Source organism: Bufo gargarizans, chromosome 2 (genome assembly GCF_014858855.1).
Source record: "Bufo gargarizans isolate SCDJY-AF-19 chromosome 2, ASM1485885v1, whole genome shotgun sequence".
In the NCBI taxonomy this organism is placed as follows: domain Eukaryota; kingdom Metazoa; phylum Chordata; class Amphibia; order Anura; family Bufonidae; genus Bufo; species Bufo gargarizans.
In genome coordinates, this window is record NC_058081.1 from 369639357 (window position 1) to 369656225 (window position 16869).

The 16869-nt window shown below is 42.9% G+C and overlaps 1 protein-coding gene across 1 annotated transcript in view; it reads right to left on the minus strand.

The window, feature by feature from the left end:
- Positions 1-16869, minus strand: part of STK32A (serine/threonine kinase 32A) — a 283690-nt gene that overhangs the window by 85104 nt on the left and 181717 nt on the right. The window contains exon 6 of the mRNA XM_044277548.1: positions 612-649. Within this exon, the coding sequence (XP_044133483.1) occupies positions 612-649 (38 nt within the window). The remainder of the gene's footprint in view (positions 1-611; positions 650-16869) is intronic.

The following is a 16869-nucleotide window of genomic DNA, read 5'->3' on the forward strand; positions in this document are numbered from 1 at the left end:
AGCTTGATATTTATGATAATAAGTTAGAATCTCCTTTATTACCGATTTTAATTTATTCACATAAATCATATAGACTGTCAATCGGAGACAGCATAAATATTCCGACACAACATAGCAGTGTCCTTTAACCCATCTGGGTAAGCGGTCACTGAATGTAGACGGTTCCAAGAGGTAGTGGCTAGGTGGTTCCCCTGCAGTAAAGTTGAGATCTCTGTACAAAGGTTAGAGGGTAAAAACCAGGGGACCACTCAGATAATGTTCTTAGGGGTCAGATGTGTTCAGTGACACAGTGGGTCCACAGTCGCTGCGTTATATTCTTTGCCAAAAGCATTTTTTTTAGGTCAGAATCTCGCCGTATGATGCTGTATGGTACCATGCCTCCTTCGACCTTCATACAGCCTCTTTGTATGACACTAAATTCTAATAATGAAGTTGAACAATTCTGCACACTTTGCGCTGTGTGTGGACATTTATTAATGGATGTATTTAGTTATTACATCTTCAGTGTATGGCCTGGGTTTGTGAACAGGTAATCCCTGTATAACTATAAAGAACATCACATTTACATGTTAATGGGCAATAAGTACTGTAAATAAATGAATATCCCTTACCTTGCTCATCAAGCAGTATATTGTCTGGTTTAATATCCCTGTTAAAAGAAAATGCATGCACATTAGAATTATGTAAGTCAACCACCAAAACATTGTTTATTGCATATATCTCTTCGAAATACACATAAAGACTTTCATAATAATGTGACACTCTCTTTGTCATTGTGTCTCGACGTCCCCTATGTTTTCTGTGTCTCTCCTGTGTGTATTGTGTTGGTGACTGGAACAGCAGTTGGCAGTAGAGAGCACATTATTGAGAAGCTTTACTGGGGTGCAAGGAGGAAGTAGGATCAGAATGTGCTATGACAGTACCAGAGGAACCTGCTCAGAGTGGGTGAGCGCAACATGCCTGAGCACAACCGCCGAGGAGGGGGCATGATTGCTGTAGGCAGAAAAAGAGTGGAGTGGTGCAACTTGATCTAGTGAAGGAACCATTTGACTGTTGGCAGAGGCAAATTTGAGATTTATGGGACCCCAAGCAATAATTATGTCTGGAGGCCACTGTTGCAGTACTAAGCTGCACCCTATCACACTGCTAATATGGTGACCACACAGTATAATTACCCCTTATGTGCCCCAACACAAAATAGTGTTGCCTTTACGTGCCCCAAAATAGTTCCCCTTTAGTGTCTCCAAAATTCATACCAGTCCATGTTCTCACAATGAATAGAGCAGATCTCTCAGTGCGGATCTGCTCTAGTCAGTCTATCAGCTAGGTGCAGCAGGTGCGATGATAGCACTTAAATTGGAGCAGGGAGCTTATGGCTCCTACTTCACCACTGTATTCAGCTATATCTGCATCCTGAGGAGGTGGATACAGTTGGAAGTAGTGCTGCCGCTGGGGAGACCAGGCTGGTCAAGGATCACTCGGAAAAAAGTCATGCCACTGGTATGAAAAATATAAACTGTTACTCATCTGCAAAATGTCTACCTTATTCCCAAGAGGAGGCACCCTTACAAGTGTGTCAGATAAGGCTGACATTCTTCCATGTCAGAGAATGAAAAAGCAAGGGGGGAACTAACTCTACTTAGGGAGAGAGCACCTTAATCAGTGTGAGGAGACTTATAGGCCAAACATGCTCCTCTAGAATTCTGGGAGGGAAGAAATGCAAATGAGCTCTTAACAAGCTTTGCCTCTTAACAAGCTTTGCCTCTAATGCCACCAGATGTTAGGCAGCTATCCCATAAGTCAATATATTGACTTATAGGATAGCTGCCTTACATCTGGTGGCATTAGAGGCAAAGCTTGTTAAGAGCTCATTTGCATTTCTGCGGGAATCTGCCCTATAAAAATAACATTTGACCAAACCCCTCGGATGAACAGCGTTGAAAATATAAAATAAAAACGGTGCCAAAACACACATTTTTGGGCAAAATTTCAATTTGAATCCTTTTTTTCCAGTAATAAAGCAAGGGTTAACAGCCAAACAAAACTAAATATTTATTGCCCTGATACTGTAGTTTTCAGAAACACCCCATATGTGGTCGTAAATGGTTATATAGCCACACGGCAGGGCATAGAGCGAAGGGAACACCATATTGTTTCTGGCAGCAAGATTTTGATGGACTGGTTTATTTACACCATGTCCCATTAGAAGCCCCCCTGATGTAGCCTAGACTAGAAACTCCCAAAAATTGACCCCATCTAAGAAACTACACCCCTCAAGGTGTTCAAAAGTTACTTTACAAACTTTGTTAAACCTTTAGGTGTTCCACAAAACTAAATAGCAAATGTAGAAACAATTTTAGAATTTAAATTTTGTGTTACCTTGCCTCAAAAAAGTGTAATATAGAGCAACCAAAAATCATATTTACCCTAAAATAGTCTCAAAACGACAACCACCTTATTCCATAGTTTCCTAGATGGGGTCACTTTTATGGAGTTTCTATTCTAGAGGTGCATCAGGGGGCTTGAAAGGGTACATGGTGTAAATAAATCAGTCCAGCAAAATCTGTCCTTCCAAAAACCATATGGCTTTCCCCTTCTTCTATGTCCTGCCGTTTAGCCAAATAGTAGTTTATGACCACATATGGGGTGTTTCTGCAAACTACAGAATCAGGGCAACCCATTTTAAGTTTTGTTTGGCTGTTAACCCATTTTTTCCAGTAATAAAGTAAGGGTTAAAATGGAAAATTTTCCAAAAAATAGAAATTCCAAAATTGTTTCTCCATCTGCTATTAACTCTTGTGGAACACCTAAAGGGTTAACAAAGTTTGTAAACCCAGTTTTGAATACCTTGAGGGGTGTACTTAGATGGAGTCACTTTTTTGGAATTTCTATTCTAGGGCTGCAAAGTGGGGCTTGAAATGGGACATGGTATAAACAAAACCAGTCCTGCAAAATCTGCCTTGCAAAAACCATATGGTGTTCCCCTTCTTCTATGTCCTCCCGTTTGGCCAAACAGTAGCAGTGTTTGGCAGTTAACCCTTGATTTGTTCCTGGAAAAAATGGATTGTATTGAAAATTTTCAACAACAAAAAAATCGAAATTCTTAAATTTTATGTCCATTTGCCATGAAGTCTTGTGGAAGACCTAAAGGGTTAACAATGTTTATAAAATCAGTTTTGAATACCTTGAGGGGTGTAGTTTCTAAAATGGAGTCATTTTTGGGTGGTTTCTATTATGTAAGCCTCACAAAAGTGACTTCAGACCTGAACTGGTCCATAAAAAGTGGGATTTGGAAAATTTCTGAAAAATTTCAAAATTTTCTTCTAAACTTCTAAGCTATGTAACATCTCCAAATAATAAAATGACATTCCCAAAATGATACAAACATGAAGTAGACATATGGGGAATGTAAAGTCATCACAATTTTTGGGGGTATTAATATGTATTGCAGAAGTAGAGAAACTGAAACTTTGAAATTTGCTAATTTTCTCAAATTTCTGTTAAACTTTTTGGACCCAATTTTAGCAGTGTCATGAAGTCACGAAAAAAAGAGTCTCAGAACGGCCTGGGTAAGTAAAAGCGTTTTAAAGTTATCAGCATTTAAAGTGACACTGGTCAGATTTGCAAAATATGGCCAAGTCCTTAAGGGGTTAAAGGGGTATTATCATCTTAATGATCACTGTTAAATCTGTTAATGATCTAACAGTGATCATTTTTCTAAATATGTTTCATTAACAAATCCCCACCCCTTAGAAAAAAATAAACCTATACTTACCTGACTGTTGTCTTCTGTCTCCCCTGGTTACGGCCACCGCTCTTTTCAGAAATCGCGATGGCTGCGCGTGCGCAGACGACTTTTTTTCTTCTCCAGGCCGGCCGCACGCTGTACTGAACGCGCACGCCGAGTCCGCGCATGCTCCCTGGTGACTTTTTCCTGGCAAGTATACTATACTGGCCAGGAAGAAGTCACCAGGGCGCATGCGCGGACTCGGCGTGCACGTTCAGTACAGCGCGCGGCTCGGCCGGGAGAAGACATCAATGAAGATGGAGCCCGCCCCCTGCCAAGTGCCGAAACAAGGAAGGGGACGGCGCGCCGGGAGCAGGTAAGTATAAACCTGCATGTTGATAAAACCCCTTTAAGAGCTGAATATTGACTTATAGGATAGCTGCCTTACATCTGGTGGCATTAGAGGCAAAGCTTGTTAAGAGAGAATGAAAAAGACATGTATGACTTTGCTTGTAACCCTATTAATCTCCCTGTAAGGACATGAGCAGCATGCCACGCAACCGAAGCAACTAAGCAGCCTCATCTTGCTTTCTGTAAATAAAATAAACACTCCAGTAAGTTGTCTGTATTATCAGTGTCACTGGTCCAAAATGTGAAGTGGGCAATGTTCACACAAACAGTCAATGCGTTTTCAGGGTAGGACCGCGCTGCTATTTTAGCAATGGAGGATTCTTCACTCTAGCACAGAACCATCTGCATATTCGGACACAGAGAACCAAATCACCCTCCACAGATGCACTCCTCTCCTCCAGCACACTCCTGTGGGATATCGTGAGATCGCACCAATAGTGAAGCACGGATAGTTCCAGTCAGATAAAAAGGTTTACTATACTCACAAAGCCAATCTTGGTTAAAAGATTATCAAAATCATAAAACACCGTCACCTACTCCTGCCCAACCCGGGTTTCGCTTTCGCGCTTCTTAAGGGGCAGCTGGTCAAACACCTATCGGGGCTGTCCTAAATTCCCAAAAATTAACCACCCATATTCCGTGTTAAAACAAAAAGGTCATGGTCCAATAACAAATACAGTTGGTAGAAACATATAACATATATACAATACATGTAAGCAAAACTGTATAAAAATGCGTAATAAATATAAACAAAGTTCATACTGAATAATACACCATATTATTTAAACAATCTAGTGAATTTGGGGAACACTATTATTTTTAAAAAGTACCCTATTTTGCATATATTTCCAATTACTATTGTTTCTGGACCCTGTCTCTTGTCTGCATAGAATCCCTACACCTATATTCATCCGGATTACATTTGATACATATACATTTTTAAACACCATTAATAGCTTCCCACACCAGCAACCTTCAATTTCCTTCCTATTGTGCAATGATCCTGATCCCCACACTCACAGCCTCCTCAATTCATAAAAAATCTTTCTACGTCTTTCACCATGTGACGTCTCTTACGTGAGCGGTTCCAGCTCATCAGCTATTACAACTTGCCCATTCATCCAAAGGTCCTTCAATATCGCATAGTACTCCATACCGCCTATTATTAACAAACCTCTCGTACACACATTTTTCACACAAGGCAAGATTTCAAATAACACTCTATATTCAGTCCTTGTGGTTGGAATGTTTCTAACTTAAACATCCACTCTACTTCTTTCCGGTTTATCTGTGCAATAGCATGCCCGCCACGGATTTTTAACCAATTCAATCCCGATAAAAGATAAACCCTTAGCGGGTTTTTTATGACAATTTTTAAAATGCAGGGACACACTATGGGTCTCTTAAATACGGGTTTGAATATTTCTAATGTGTTCTTAAATAGGGGTTTTCAACTTCCTCGTTGTTCTGCCAACGTACTGAAGGACACACGGGCACTCCAGTACGTAGACCACTCCCATGTTCTCACAAGTTATATTCCCTTTAATTTTAAACGACAGGAATGTAGGGAAGACAATACACGGAGATCACATGAACTTGAAGCACAGAAAATGAGTGAAGATAGAACAATTTTGGAAATGCATAAAGACCATTGTCTAGAAACACGAAATTTTCCCCATCAGGCTATGAGGGGGATACAGAGAAACGATATGATGTAGAGAAGAGGAAAAAGAAAGGATAAGAACCCCCCAAAAAAAGAAGTCTCGTAGAGGGAAGGGAGGGGGGAATAAACAACAGTCCAAGATGCAAAAAGAGCAAGGGGAAGTAAAAGGGGTCTTTAATCTTCGTTTATATGCACTTTCGGAACAAGAAAAATGTGTACTTGGTAAAGGGCTTAAATTTGCTCCTAGCAATAGGCTTAATAAGTTTGAAGTGTTTCAAGACATCCATAAGTTTGCGAGAAAATTGAATATCACCAAATACTATATAAACAATCAGATAGCTCCACTTAAAAACACAGGTTTGGGGAGTGGTATCATTCATACTGAGCTGCGTGCTAAATCACGCTTTTTTCCCAATAACAAGGATAACAAATGCATAGATCCATTCAAGAGAGGAATGCTGAAAGAATTGGAAAAAATAGATTCGAAACAGAAGTATTATAATTTGACTAAAGAAGAAAGACACGCATTGAGAGGGTTGGAAATCAACAGCAGTATAATAATAAAACAGGCGGACAAAGGAGGGGGGAGTAGTAGTAATGGATACACAGAAGTATGAAAATGAGATGCAGAGATTGATAGCTGATGAAAATACTTATCATAGGTTAAAAGGTAATCCTATACTGGCGTTGAAAAGAAAAATGACGAGACTAATCCAGGAAGGTTTCAGAAATGAAATCATTAACAAAAAGAGTTGGACTACCTACTAATCAAACAGTCTGTCACTAGAGATGGCCTTGCGGTTTGCCCGGTGGTCGTTTCGTGGCGAACTTTGCTCACTCGGTGAACAGGCGATCATAAGGCGATGTCCGCCGGCGCCATATTCTTTTGCTCTCCACAGAGAGCTTCCAAAACATCAGAGGGATCTCATTGTTAAAAGGCATCAGTCAGGAGAAGGGGACAAAAGAATTTCCAAGGCATTAGATACTGGAACACAGTGAAGACATCAAGTTGAGAAAATATGGCACAACAGTGACATTACCAAGAACTTGACGTCCCCCCAAAATTGAGGAAAAGACTAGAAGAAAACTGGTCTGGGAGGCTACCAAGAGGCCTACAGCAACATTAAAGGAGCTGCAGGAATATCTGGCAAGTACTGGCTGTGTGGTACATGTGACAACAATCTCCCGAATTCTTCATATGTCTGGGCTATGGGGTAGAGTGGCAAGACGAAAGCCTTTTCTTACGAAGAAAAACATCCAAGCTAGGCTTCATTTTGCAAAAATACATCTGAAGTCTCCCAAAAGCATGTGGCAAAAGGTGTTATGGTCTGATGAAACCAAGGTTGAACTTTTTGACCATAAATCCCAAAAATATGTTTGGCGCAAAAACAACGCTGCACATCACCAAAAGAACACTATACACACAGTGAAGCATAGTGCTGGCAGAATCATGCTTTGGGGCTGTTTTACTTCAGCTGGAACTGGGGCCTTAGTTAAGCTAGAGGGAATTATGAACAGTTCGAAATACCAGTCAATATTGGCACAAAACCTTCAGGCTTCTGCTAGAAAGCTGAACATGAAGAGGAACTTCATCTTTCAGCATGACAACGACCCAAAGCATGCATCCAAATCAACAAAGGAATGGCTTCACCAGAAGAAGATTAAAGTTTTGGAATGGCTCAGCCAGAGCCCAGACCTGAATCCGATTGAAAAATCTGTGGGGTGATCTGAAGAGGGCTGTGCACAGGAGATGCCCTCACAATCTGACAGATTTTTTGCAAAAAAGAGTGGGCAAATCTTGCCAAGTCAAAATGTGCAATGCTGATAGACTCATACCCAAAAAGACTGAGTGCTGTAATAAAATCAAAAGGTGCTTCACAGAAATCTGACATTTTAACAGGGGTGTGTAGACTTTTTATATCCACTGTAATTTCTAACATAGAAAGTATATTATAGTGTATTTGTATTGTGCTATACAGAGGGACAAACGCTATTGGAACAACTAATTGCAACTGGTGTGATATACCAGTTGCACCCAAAAAAACTGATTGAGGCAGTGGTGTGATATACCTATAATATAATTTATATATAGTGCATTTGTATTGTGAACCATTTGTGTGCGGTTCTGCTGAGATACCGCAGCTAGGGACAAACACTATTGGAACAATTAATTACAACTGGTGCGATATACCTGTTGTTGCCCCAAAATAAACTGATTAAAGGGTTTGATATACCTGCTTCTACAAATACTGCTCTTCTATAGAGACTTTGTCACAGGGTCATTTTGAAAATGACAGGCAGAGGAAGAGGCAGGCCATTCCACAGGGGTGCTAGGGGTCGGGCAGGTGCACCAGGCACCAGAGCCTAAGTGGGAAGTTGCAGAAGGTGTGTGCGATTACGTCAAAGGACACACCAGAATTGGTTAAGTGGCTCACTCAGCCTTCTGCTTCTGCACCCTCCTCATCCTCTGTATCAGCACCCTCCTCACTCTCTGCTGTGTGCACCCCCAAAGACACCACCACCACCATAGCCCCTACACTCGAGTCAGAGGAATCATTTTCCCATCAATTTCCAGACCTTACCGATGCGCAGCCATTCTTGGCATCGGATGAGGAAGAGGAGGTAGCAACGGTCGCCACCCAGTGGTCTGACGACAGTACTCAGATCAGCCCAAGGAGGGTGGTCCCCACTGTTGCTGCCTACTCCGAGATCTCTAATGTCAATGTTGGTGAAGTCGACGATGATGAGTGAGCCACTCACTGAGTGAGCCACTTAACCAATTCTGGTGTGTCCTTTGACGTAATCGCACACACCTTCTGCAACTTCCCACTTAGGCTCTGGTGCCTGGTGCACCTGCCCGACCCCTAGCACCCCTGTGGAATGGCCTGCCTCTTCCTCTGCCTGTCATTTTCAAAATGACCCTGTGACAAAGTCTCTAAATTCCCTACTGGGGTTATCCCTACAACAAATGGTTGAGGAGCCAACCCGGAGGGAGGCCATTTTGGATTTGATATTCACAAATGGGGATTCGGTATATGATGTCATTGTAGGCGAAACCTTGGGATCTAGTGATCACCAGTCAGTGTGGTTTAATATAAGAACTGTGAAAGAGTCCCACCACACAAAAACAAAAGTTTTAGATTTTAGAAAAACAGACTTTTCAAAAATGAAATTAGTCATAAATGAGTCCTTATCAGACTGGAACGGATTACATGGAGTCCAGGAGAAATGGGACTACTTAAAAGGTGCATTATTGAAGGCAACAGAAAATTCAATTAGACTTGTCAGTAAAAGCAAAAAAAGGAAGAGACCACTGTGGTACTCGGCAGAAGTGGCCCAAATCATTAAAAATAAAAAGCTAGCATTTTGTAATTATAAAAAAAACCAGAGCAATGAAGATAAGGAAATCTACAAGATTAGGCAGAAAGAGGCCAAGCAAGTTATAAGAACTTCTAAAGCGCAGGCAGAAGAAAAACTAGCTCAGTCTATGAAAAAAGGGGATAAGACATTCTTCAGATATATAAATGAAAAAAGGAAATTAAAACAAGGAATAACTAAATTAAAAACAAAGGACGGAAGGTATGTAGAAGAGAATAAAGGGCTAGCCGACTGCCTTAATGAATACTTCTGTTCAGTTTTTACAAAAGAAAAAGAAGGAGAAGGACCTCCACTAGAAAGGATGACTAATAAATCGTTTGATGCATGTGTCTTTACAGAGGAAGATGTTCTAAGTTTGCTGTCTAAAGTGAAGACAAATAAATCACAGGGGCCTGATGAGATACACCCAAAATTATTAAAAGAGCTTAGTGGTGAGCTGGCAAAACCGTTAACAGATTTATTTAACCAATCATTAGTAACAGGAGTCATCCCGGAAGATTGGAAATTGGCAAATGTCGTGCCCATTCACAAGAAAGGTAGTAGGGAGGAATCGAGCAACTATAGACCAGTGAGTCTGACATCAATAGTAGGCAAATTAATGGAAACCCTATTAAAGGATAGGATTGTGGAACATCTAAAATCCCATGGATTGCAAGATGAAAAACAGCATGGGTTTACTTCAGGGAGATCATGTCAAACAAATCTTATAGATTTTTTTGACTGGGTGACTAAAATAATAGACGGTGGAGGTGCAGTAGACATCGCATATCTAGATTTTAGTAAGGCTTTTGACACTGTCCCACATAGAAGACTTATCAATAAACTGCAGTCATTGAGCATGGACTCCCATATTGTTGAGTGGATTAGGCAGTGGCTGAGTGACAGGCAACAGAGGGTTGTAGTCAATGGAGAACATTCAAAACAAGGTCATGTTACCAGTGGGGTTCCACAGGGATCTGTACTGGGACCAATTTTGTTTAATATCTTCATAAGTGATATTGCAAAAGGCCTCGATGGTAAGGTTTGTCTTTTTGCTGATGACACAAAGATATGTAACAGGGTTGATGTTCCTGGAGGGAAACGCCAAATGGAAAAGGACTTAGGAAAACTAGAAGAATGGTCAGAACTCTGGCAACTGAAATTTAATGTGGATAAGTGCAAGATAATGCACCTGGGGCGTAAAAACCCAAGGGCAGAATATAGAATATTCGACACAGTCCTGACCTCAGTATCTGAGGAAAGGGATTTAGGAGTAATTATTTCAGAAGACTTAAAGGTGGGAAGACAATGTAATAAAGCAGCACGAAATGCAAGCAGAATGCTTGGATGTATAGGGAGAGGTATAAGCAGTAGAAAGAGTGAAGTGCTTATGCCGCTGTACAGAACACTGGTGAGACCTCACTTGGAGTATTGTGCGCAGTACTGGAGGCCATATCTCCAGAAGGATATAGATACTCTAGAGAGAGTTCAGAGAAGAGCTACTAAACTGGTCCATGGATTGCAGGATAAAACTTACCAGGAAAGGTTAAAAGACCTTAATATGTATAGCTTGGAAGAAAGAAGAGACCGAGGGGATATGATAGAAACTTTTAAATACATAAAGGGAATCAACTCGGTAAAGGAGGAGAGCATATTTAAAAGAAGAAAAACTACCACAAGAGGACACAGTTTTAAATTAGAGGGGCAAAGGTTTAAAAGTAATATAAGGAAGTATTACTTTACTGAGAGGGTAGTGGATGCATGGAATAGCCTTCCTGCAGAAGTGGTAGCTGCAAATACAGTGAAGGAGTTTAAGCATGCATGGGATAGGCATAAGGCCATCCTTCATATAAGATAGGGCCGGGGCTATTCATAGGATTCAGATATATTGGGCAGACTAGATGGGCCAAATGGTTCTTATCTGCCGACACATTCTATGTTTCTATGTTTCTATGATGTGTTGATGAATGTCATGTGGGTGCCCACAAGAGAGGAAGAGGAGGGGAGTTCAGAGGGAGAGACTGAGCAGCAGATAGGGAGAAGGAGGAGAAGCAGGCAAACTTCGCAGTGCACAGGAGGTAAAAAAATCAGATTTTAAATGTATTTGGAGCGATCCACCATGCACGGTCACATCTGGCACTCCCAGGATGCCAGCACATGGACCTGCACTGTGGGCTTTTTTTTACGTGTCAGCTGCTGACAATAGTATTGCCATCTGCAGCCTGTACTGTCAACGCATAAGTCGCAGTAAGCCCAACACTCCCTTAGGGACGACCGCCTTAAAAAGGCACCTGGCCTCCCATCACCGAGCCCAGTGGGAGCAACACCGTCAGAACCCACAAAGCCACACTCCCGGCACTCCACATCCTGCCTCTTCTTCTCCTCTCATTTGTCCTCCACCCCACCTACCATCATGCCTTCGTCGCGTTCATCTGGCAAAAGGCAGGCTTCCGTGGCCCAAATGTTCGAACGTAAAAAGTTGATGACGCAGGATAACCCTCTTGCCCAACGTCTGACTGCCGGCTTGTCAGAACTGCTAGCCTGCCAACTACTGCCATATAAACTGGTGGACTCGGAGGCCTTTAGAAAATTTGCGGCCATTGGCACACCCCAATGGAAGGTTCTCAGAAGGAAATATTTCTCCCAGAAGGGCATCCCAGAGCTATATGGCCATGTTCAGTGGCAAGTGAATGTATCTCTGGCACACAGTGTAGGTGCCAAGATGCATCTGACCACAGACACGTGGTCTAGCAAACATGGGCAGGGAAGGTATATAACTTTTACGGCCCACTGGGTGAACCTTCTGACGGCCGTCAAGTATGTAACCCATGGCACCCGTGTGGTTACATACCAAGCTCCCCAGAACCTATTCAATGTGCCAGGTGAGACGTTCCCATGCTGTGCTGCGACTATTGTGCCTGGAAGCCAAGAGCCACACCGGTCCTGTACGCCTCTCAGCTCTGCGGTCACAGGCCGATCAGTGGCTAACCCTGCTCAATTTGACAGTTGGCAAAGTGGTGTGTGACAACAGTGCCAATCTGCTGAGTACGCTGAAACAGGGCAAAATGATACACGTGCTGTGCATGGCGCACGTCCTGAATTTAGTCATGCAGCGATTCGTTGCCTTATACACCGGGGTCAAGGACGTCTTGTGGCAGTCCAAGAAAATCTCTGGCCATTTTAGAAGATCTTACACGGCCATAGCTCACCTTGCTGACATTCAGCGGCAACACCATTTGCCCGTCAGACATCTGATTTGTGACTGCCCAACGCATTGGAACTCCACCTTGTATATGCTTGGTAGGCTGCTCCAGAAGAAATGTGCCGTTAACGACGACCTGTACGAACTCTGCGGCAGGACAGGTTCGTCCCGACGCATGCAGACTTCTGAGGCCATTTGATGAGATCACCAAACTGGTCAGTCGCAACCAAGGCGCTATCAGTGACATCATACCTTACGCCTTTTTTCTGGAGCGTGCATTGCGTTGCGTCGTTGATCAAGCCGTCGAGGAGAAGTAGCAGGATGATGAGAAAGTCGCAATGCTGAATGAATTCCCAGGGGGCAGTGACGTAACGCCAATATAGGCAGACCACGCCGTTGCTATGCAGGGGGGCCCGGATCGCATGGAAGGCCCCGCACCCTATTCTGCACAAGATAGTGACTGACAGGCCCATTTGTTTTTTTTGTCCCTCTGCCCCCCCCTGGTTGATGGCACGCCACCTCTGGGCTGCGTGCTCCTGCCTTCCTCCAGGCTGAGCCTGGGGTTGTCTGCATTTCACACTTTCCAACCAGCTTTTAACAGCGCAAAGATTCTGCTGCTGATTGGCCAGTGTATCGTGTTTGATAAAGGCTGTGAATCAGCCGAAACGTCACGACCTACTGCACGTCTGTTCACTTAAGCGGCTCCCATTACAGGGATTTTTTTATCGGATATGCTGCCTCCATCTTCTTTTATGGGACTCGCTGGCACAGCAGGCAGCAGGAACAGCGCAGGCTCAAGCACACACAGAGGCGTGCACGTGCATTTCGGAGTGCTCGCCATCTGACTGCCGCCCTCAAGAAAACTCATAAGCAGTATGCCAGTGAGTGCAGCTCCCCCACCCCGGCCCATAATGAAGGAAGGACCGCTCCGGTCAGTGAACACAGAAACAGGTGCCAGCGGCTAGCATAAACAGATGAGTGTGCCACATAAGAGGTCTGAAAATAAAAAGTTCATATATGTTTATCTTGGGTATTCTTGATGGGCGGAGGGCAGCAGCAAGCAGTGGGGTTTGGGGGGGGGGGGGAGCCTGTAGGCTCATAGAGGACTCAGGAGGACAGTGTGCTTTTCTCCTACTCTCCCCCGAGAAACACACTGTACTCCCAGCACATCAGTCACCTTGCGGGGGGGGGGGGGGGGGGGGATGGGGGATATTATTGGTGGCTATGTATGTTCATACTCAGCAGCAATGGGTTATAGGGGTTATATATAATGCCCCCCAAAATGCCCATGCCGGGCACCTTACTTACCTCATTCCCCGACACGAGCATTGCTCCTGATGCCAATGCCTCCCTCCCGTCATGCAGATGAAAACATCCAGCGACATGGGGGGAAGTCAATAGCAGGCCACGATGGGAACAAGCTTCCACAGTATCGTGGGTGGCGCTAGGGAGGCTCATTTCCGAGGCAGCCTGCTATTGGCTGCACCCCCCATTGGGCATAAGTATTATCTGTATGCGGTGCCTTGAAATTTTGGGGGCATAATAGGGGTTAGAAAGTCCCTTTAACGCTTAGGATAACAGATTTTTTTGTTTTTGCATTTTAGTTTTTCTTCCTTATCTTCCTTCAGCCATAACTTTTTAATTTTTCCGTTCACATAGCTGTATGAGGGCTTATGTTTTGCAGGACAAGTTGTACTTTAATATGGCATACAATGTAGTGGGAAGCGGGAAAAAATTTCAAATGGGGTGGAATTTGCAAATGGGGGTGTGGCAGGGGAGAAGCCAGTGCAGGAGGTGGGATGGGCCAGGGGTGGGTAGTGGGCAGAGTTAGGGGCGATGAGCAGGAGCCAGGGTGCTCCACCGCTTCCAATTTAATGCAAATGGGGGCCTTCATGCTCCAGTGTTTGAAGAGGGACCCCCGTATAAAAAGCATAAAGGGAAAGGACCAGTACTGGGTGGCAACGTACTTAGACCCCCGGTACAAACACAAAATGGCGGACATGTGACCAGCATCATAGAGGGCTGTCAGAATGCAGCATTTCCAGGCCTTGCTGCGAGAGATGCTGCATTATGCTGTTGCAGGCGCTGGCAGAGGAATTTCCACCCACAGAGAAACAGTTGGGAGTACTAATCCTACAGTGTATGTAAGAAGAGGGCAGTTTGAAGATGTGTTGGTCACTTTGGATATGAGATCATTCTTGCATCCAACCCATTTACAGCTGCCCTCTGGATCCAGCCTCAGGGAATGCCTAGACGACAGGTGTCCGACTACATTGGGTTAACGGCCAATGTGGACGCTCTGAGAAGCGAGGAACCCCTTGACTACTGGGTGTGCAGGCTTGACCTGTGGCCAAAGTTGGCACAATTTGCCATGGAACTCTTGGCTTGCCTCTCGTCGAGTGTCCTGTCCGAAAGGACATTTATGGCAGCAGGGAGGACCGTGACCAATTAGCACACTCGCCTAGCTCACGACAGTGTGGACTACCTCACATTTCTAAAAATGAATGAGGCATAGATCTTGGAGGAATTCAACACCTGTGACGACCACGTTTAATTACATTTCCGCATGCCACCCCACACATATCCGCCACCACAGAGAAAAAATAATGGTCCCTGTCTTATGTAAATACAGCGGCATAAAAGGCCTTTTCTTTCCGGCGAATGCCTAATGCTTGGGACCTTGGAGGAATTTAACACCTGTGACGGCCATGTGTTATCAAATTTCAATTATTATCATTAGTTTTTTTTTCCAAGAGGGGGGATTTCGTTAGCCATGTTTTTAATCCAATTTTATATTTTTTGTTCTTTTAAACATATGTATTTGTACTGGCCTGCATTAAAACTGATATCCAATGAATGTCTAATATACCTCCAGCAACATAATTACTTGATGTTTTCTGTCCGGTGAATGAATAATTTTTGGGGCCTGTAGGAAAATTGATATCCATAGACTGTCTAATATACTTTCGGCCACATTATCGCATGATATTTTATGTAATGTGAATGCATAATTTTTGGGGCCTGTAATCTAACTGGCCAACAGTAAAATTGTTATACGGTGACCGCCTAATGTACCTCCAACCACATTATCAATTGTTCTTTTCTGTACGGTAAATGACTAATTGTTGGGGCCTCGGAGGAATTCAACACCTATGATGACCACGTGTTATCGAATTTCAACTATTATCATTTGGTTTTTTTTCAAGAGGGGGGATTTCGTTAGCCATGTTTTTAATCCAATTTTATATTTTCTGTTCTTTTAAACATGTATTTGTACTGGCCTGAAGTAAAATTGATATCCAATGACTGTCTAATATACCTCCAGCCACATAATCACTTGATGTTTTCTGTCCGGTAAATGCCTAATGTTTGGGGCCTCTACTCCTGTGGCCAAAAATAAAAAAAAATTAGGCTCCAGCATGGCACATTTTTGAGAGTTTCCCTTTAAGACGCATAAAAATGGCCCCTGATTAAAATACATATTTTTTGTGGGAATTTTTGCAATTGATCCCCCTCTGGTATGTCACTGTCCATGTTGTGGGATGATTTGTGCACTTCTTGTGAGTATTTGGTGGCTGCAAATATGACCTGATGGTTTTTTAGGTTTTCCTGCCATTAAAGTCAATGGGGCCCGCCGCGAACTCGACGATGTTCGTCTATCACTACCTGTCATTCTGGTTATATACCACCTGCCCAAAATTCATAAAAGTCTCTTGGATCCTCCTGGGAGACCTATTGTTTCAGGGATTAATTCCCTGACAAGCAGGCTCTCCGAATACGTAGATTACTTCCTTCAGATATATGTAATACAGATCCCCTCATATCTGAAAGATTCAGGGAGTGTGATTGAATTGATTACAAATGTAGGGGCCAGTAGTCCGGATATATGGTTGCCTACGGTGGATGTCACCTCCCTTTATACTAATATTCCGAAGAAACTAGGACTTAAAGGGGTAGAGCACTAGGTGGTGATCCCCATTTGCAAGCTGTACAGAGTTTATTTTAGACAGGATGAATATAGGTGTAGGGATTCTATCTAGACAAGAGACGGGGTTCAGAAACAATAGGAAATAATAGGAAATTTATGCAAAAGAGGGTCTTTTTTAAAAATAATAGTGTTACCCAAATTCACTAGATTGTTTAAATAATATGGCATATTATTCAGTATGAACTTTGTTTATATTTATTATGCATTTTTATACAGTTTTGCCTACATGTATTGTATATATTTTATATGTTTCTACCAACTATATTTGTTATTGGACCATGACCTTTTGGGATTGGTTGAACACGGAATATGGGTGGGGAATTTTTGTGAATTTAGGACAGCCCCAAAATGGATTTGACTTGCTGCCCCTGAAGAAGCGCGAAAGCGAAACCCGGGTTGGGCAGGAGTAGGCGACAGTGTTTTATGATTTTGATAAGCTTTTAACCAAGATTGGCTTTGTGAGTATAATAAACCTTTTTAGTTTATTTGACTGGAACTATCAGTACTTTATCTTGCTTCCT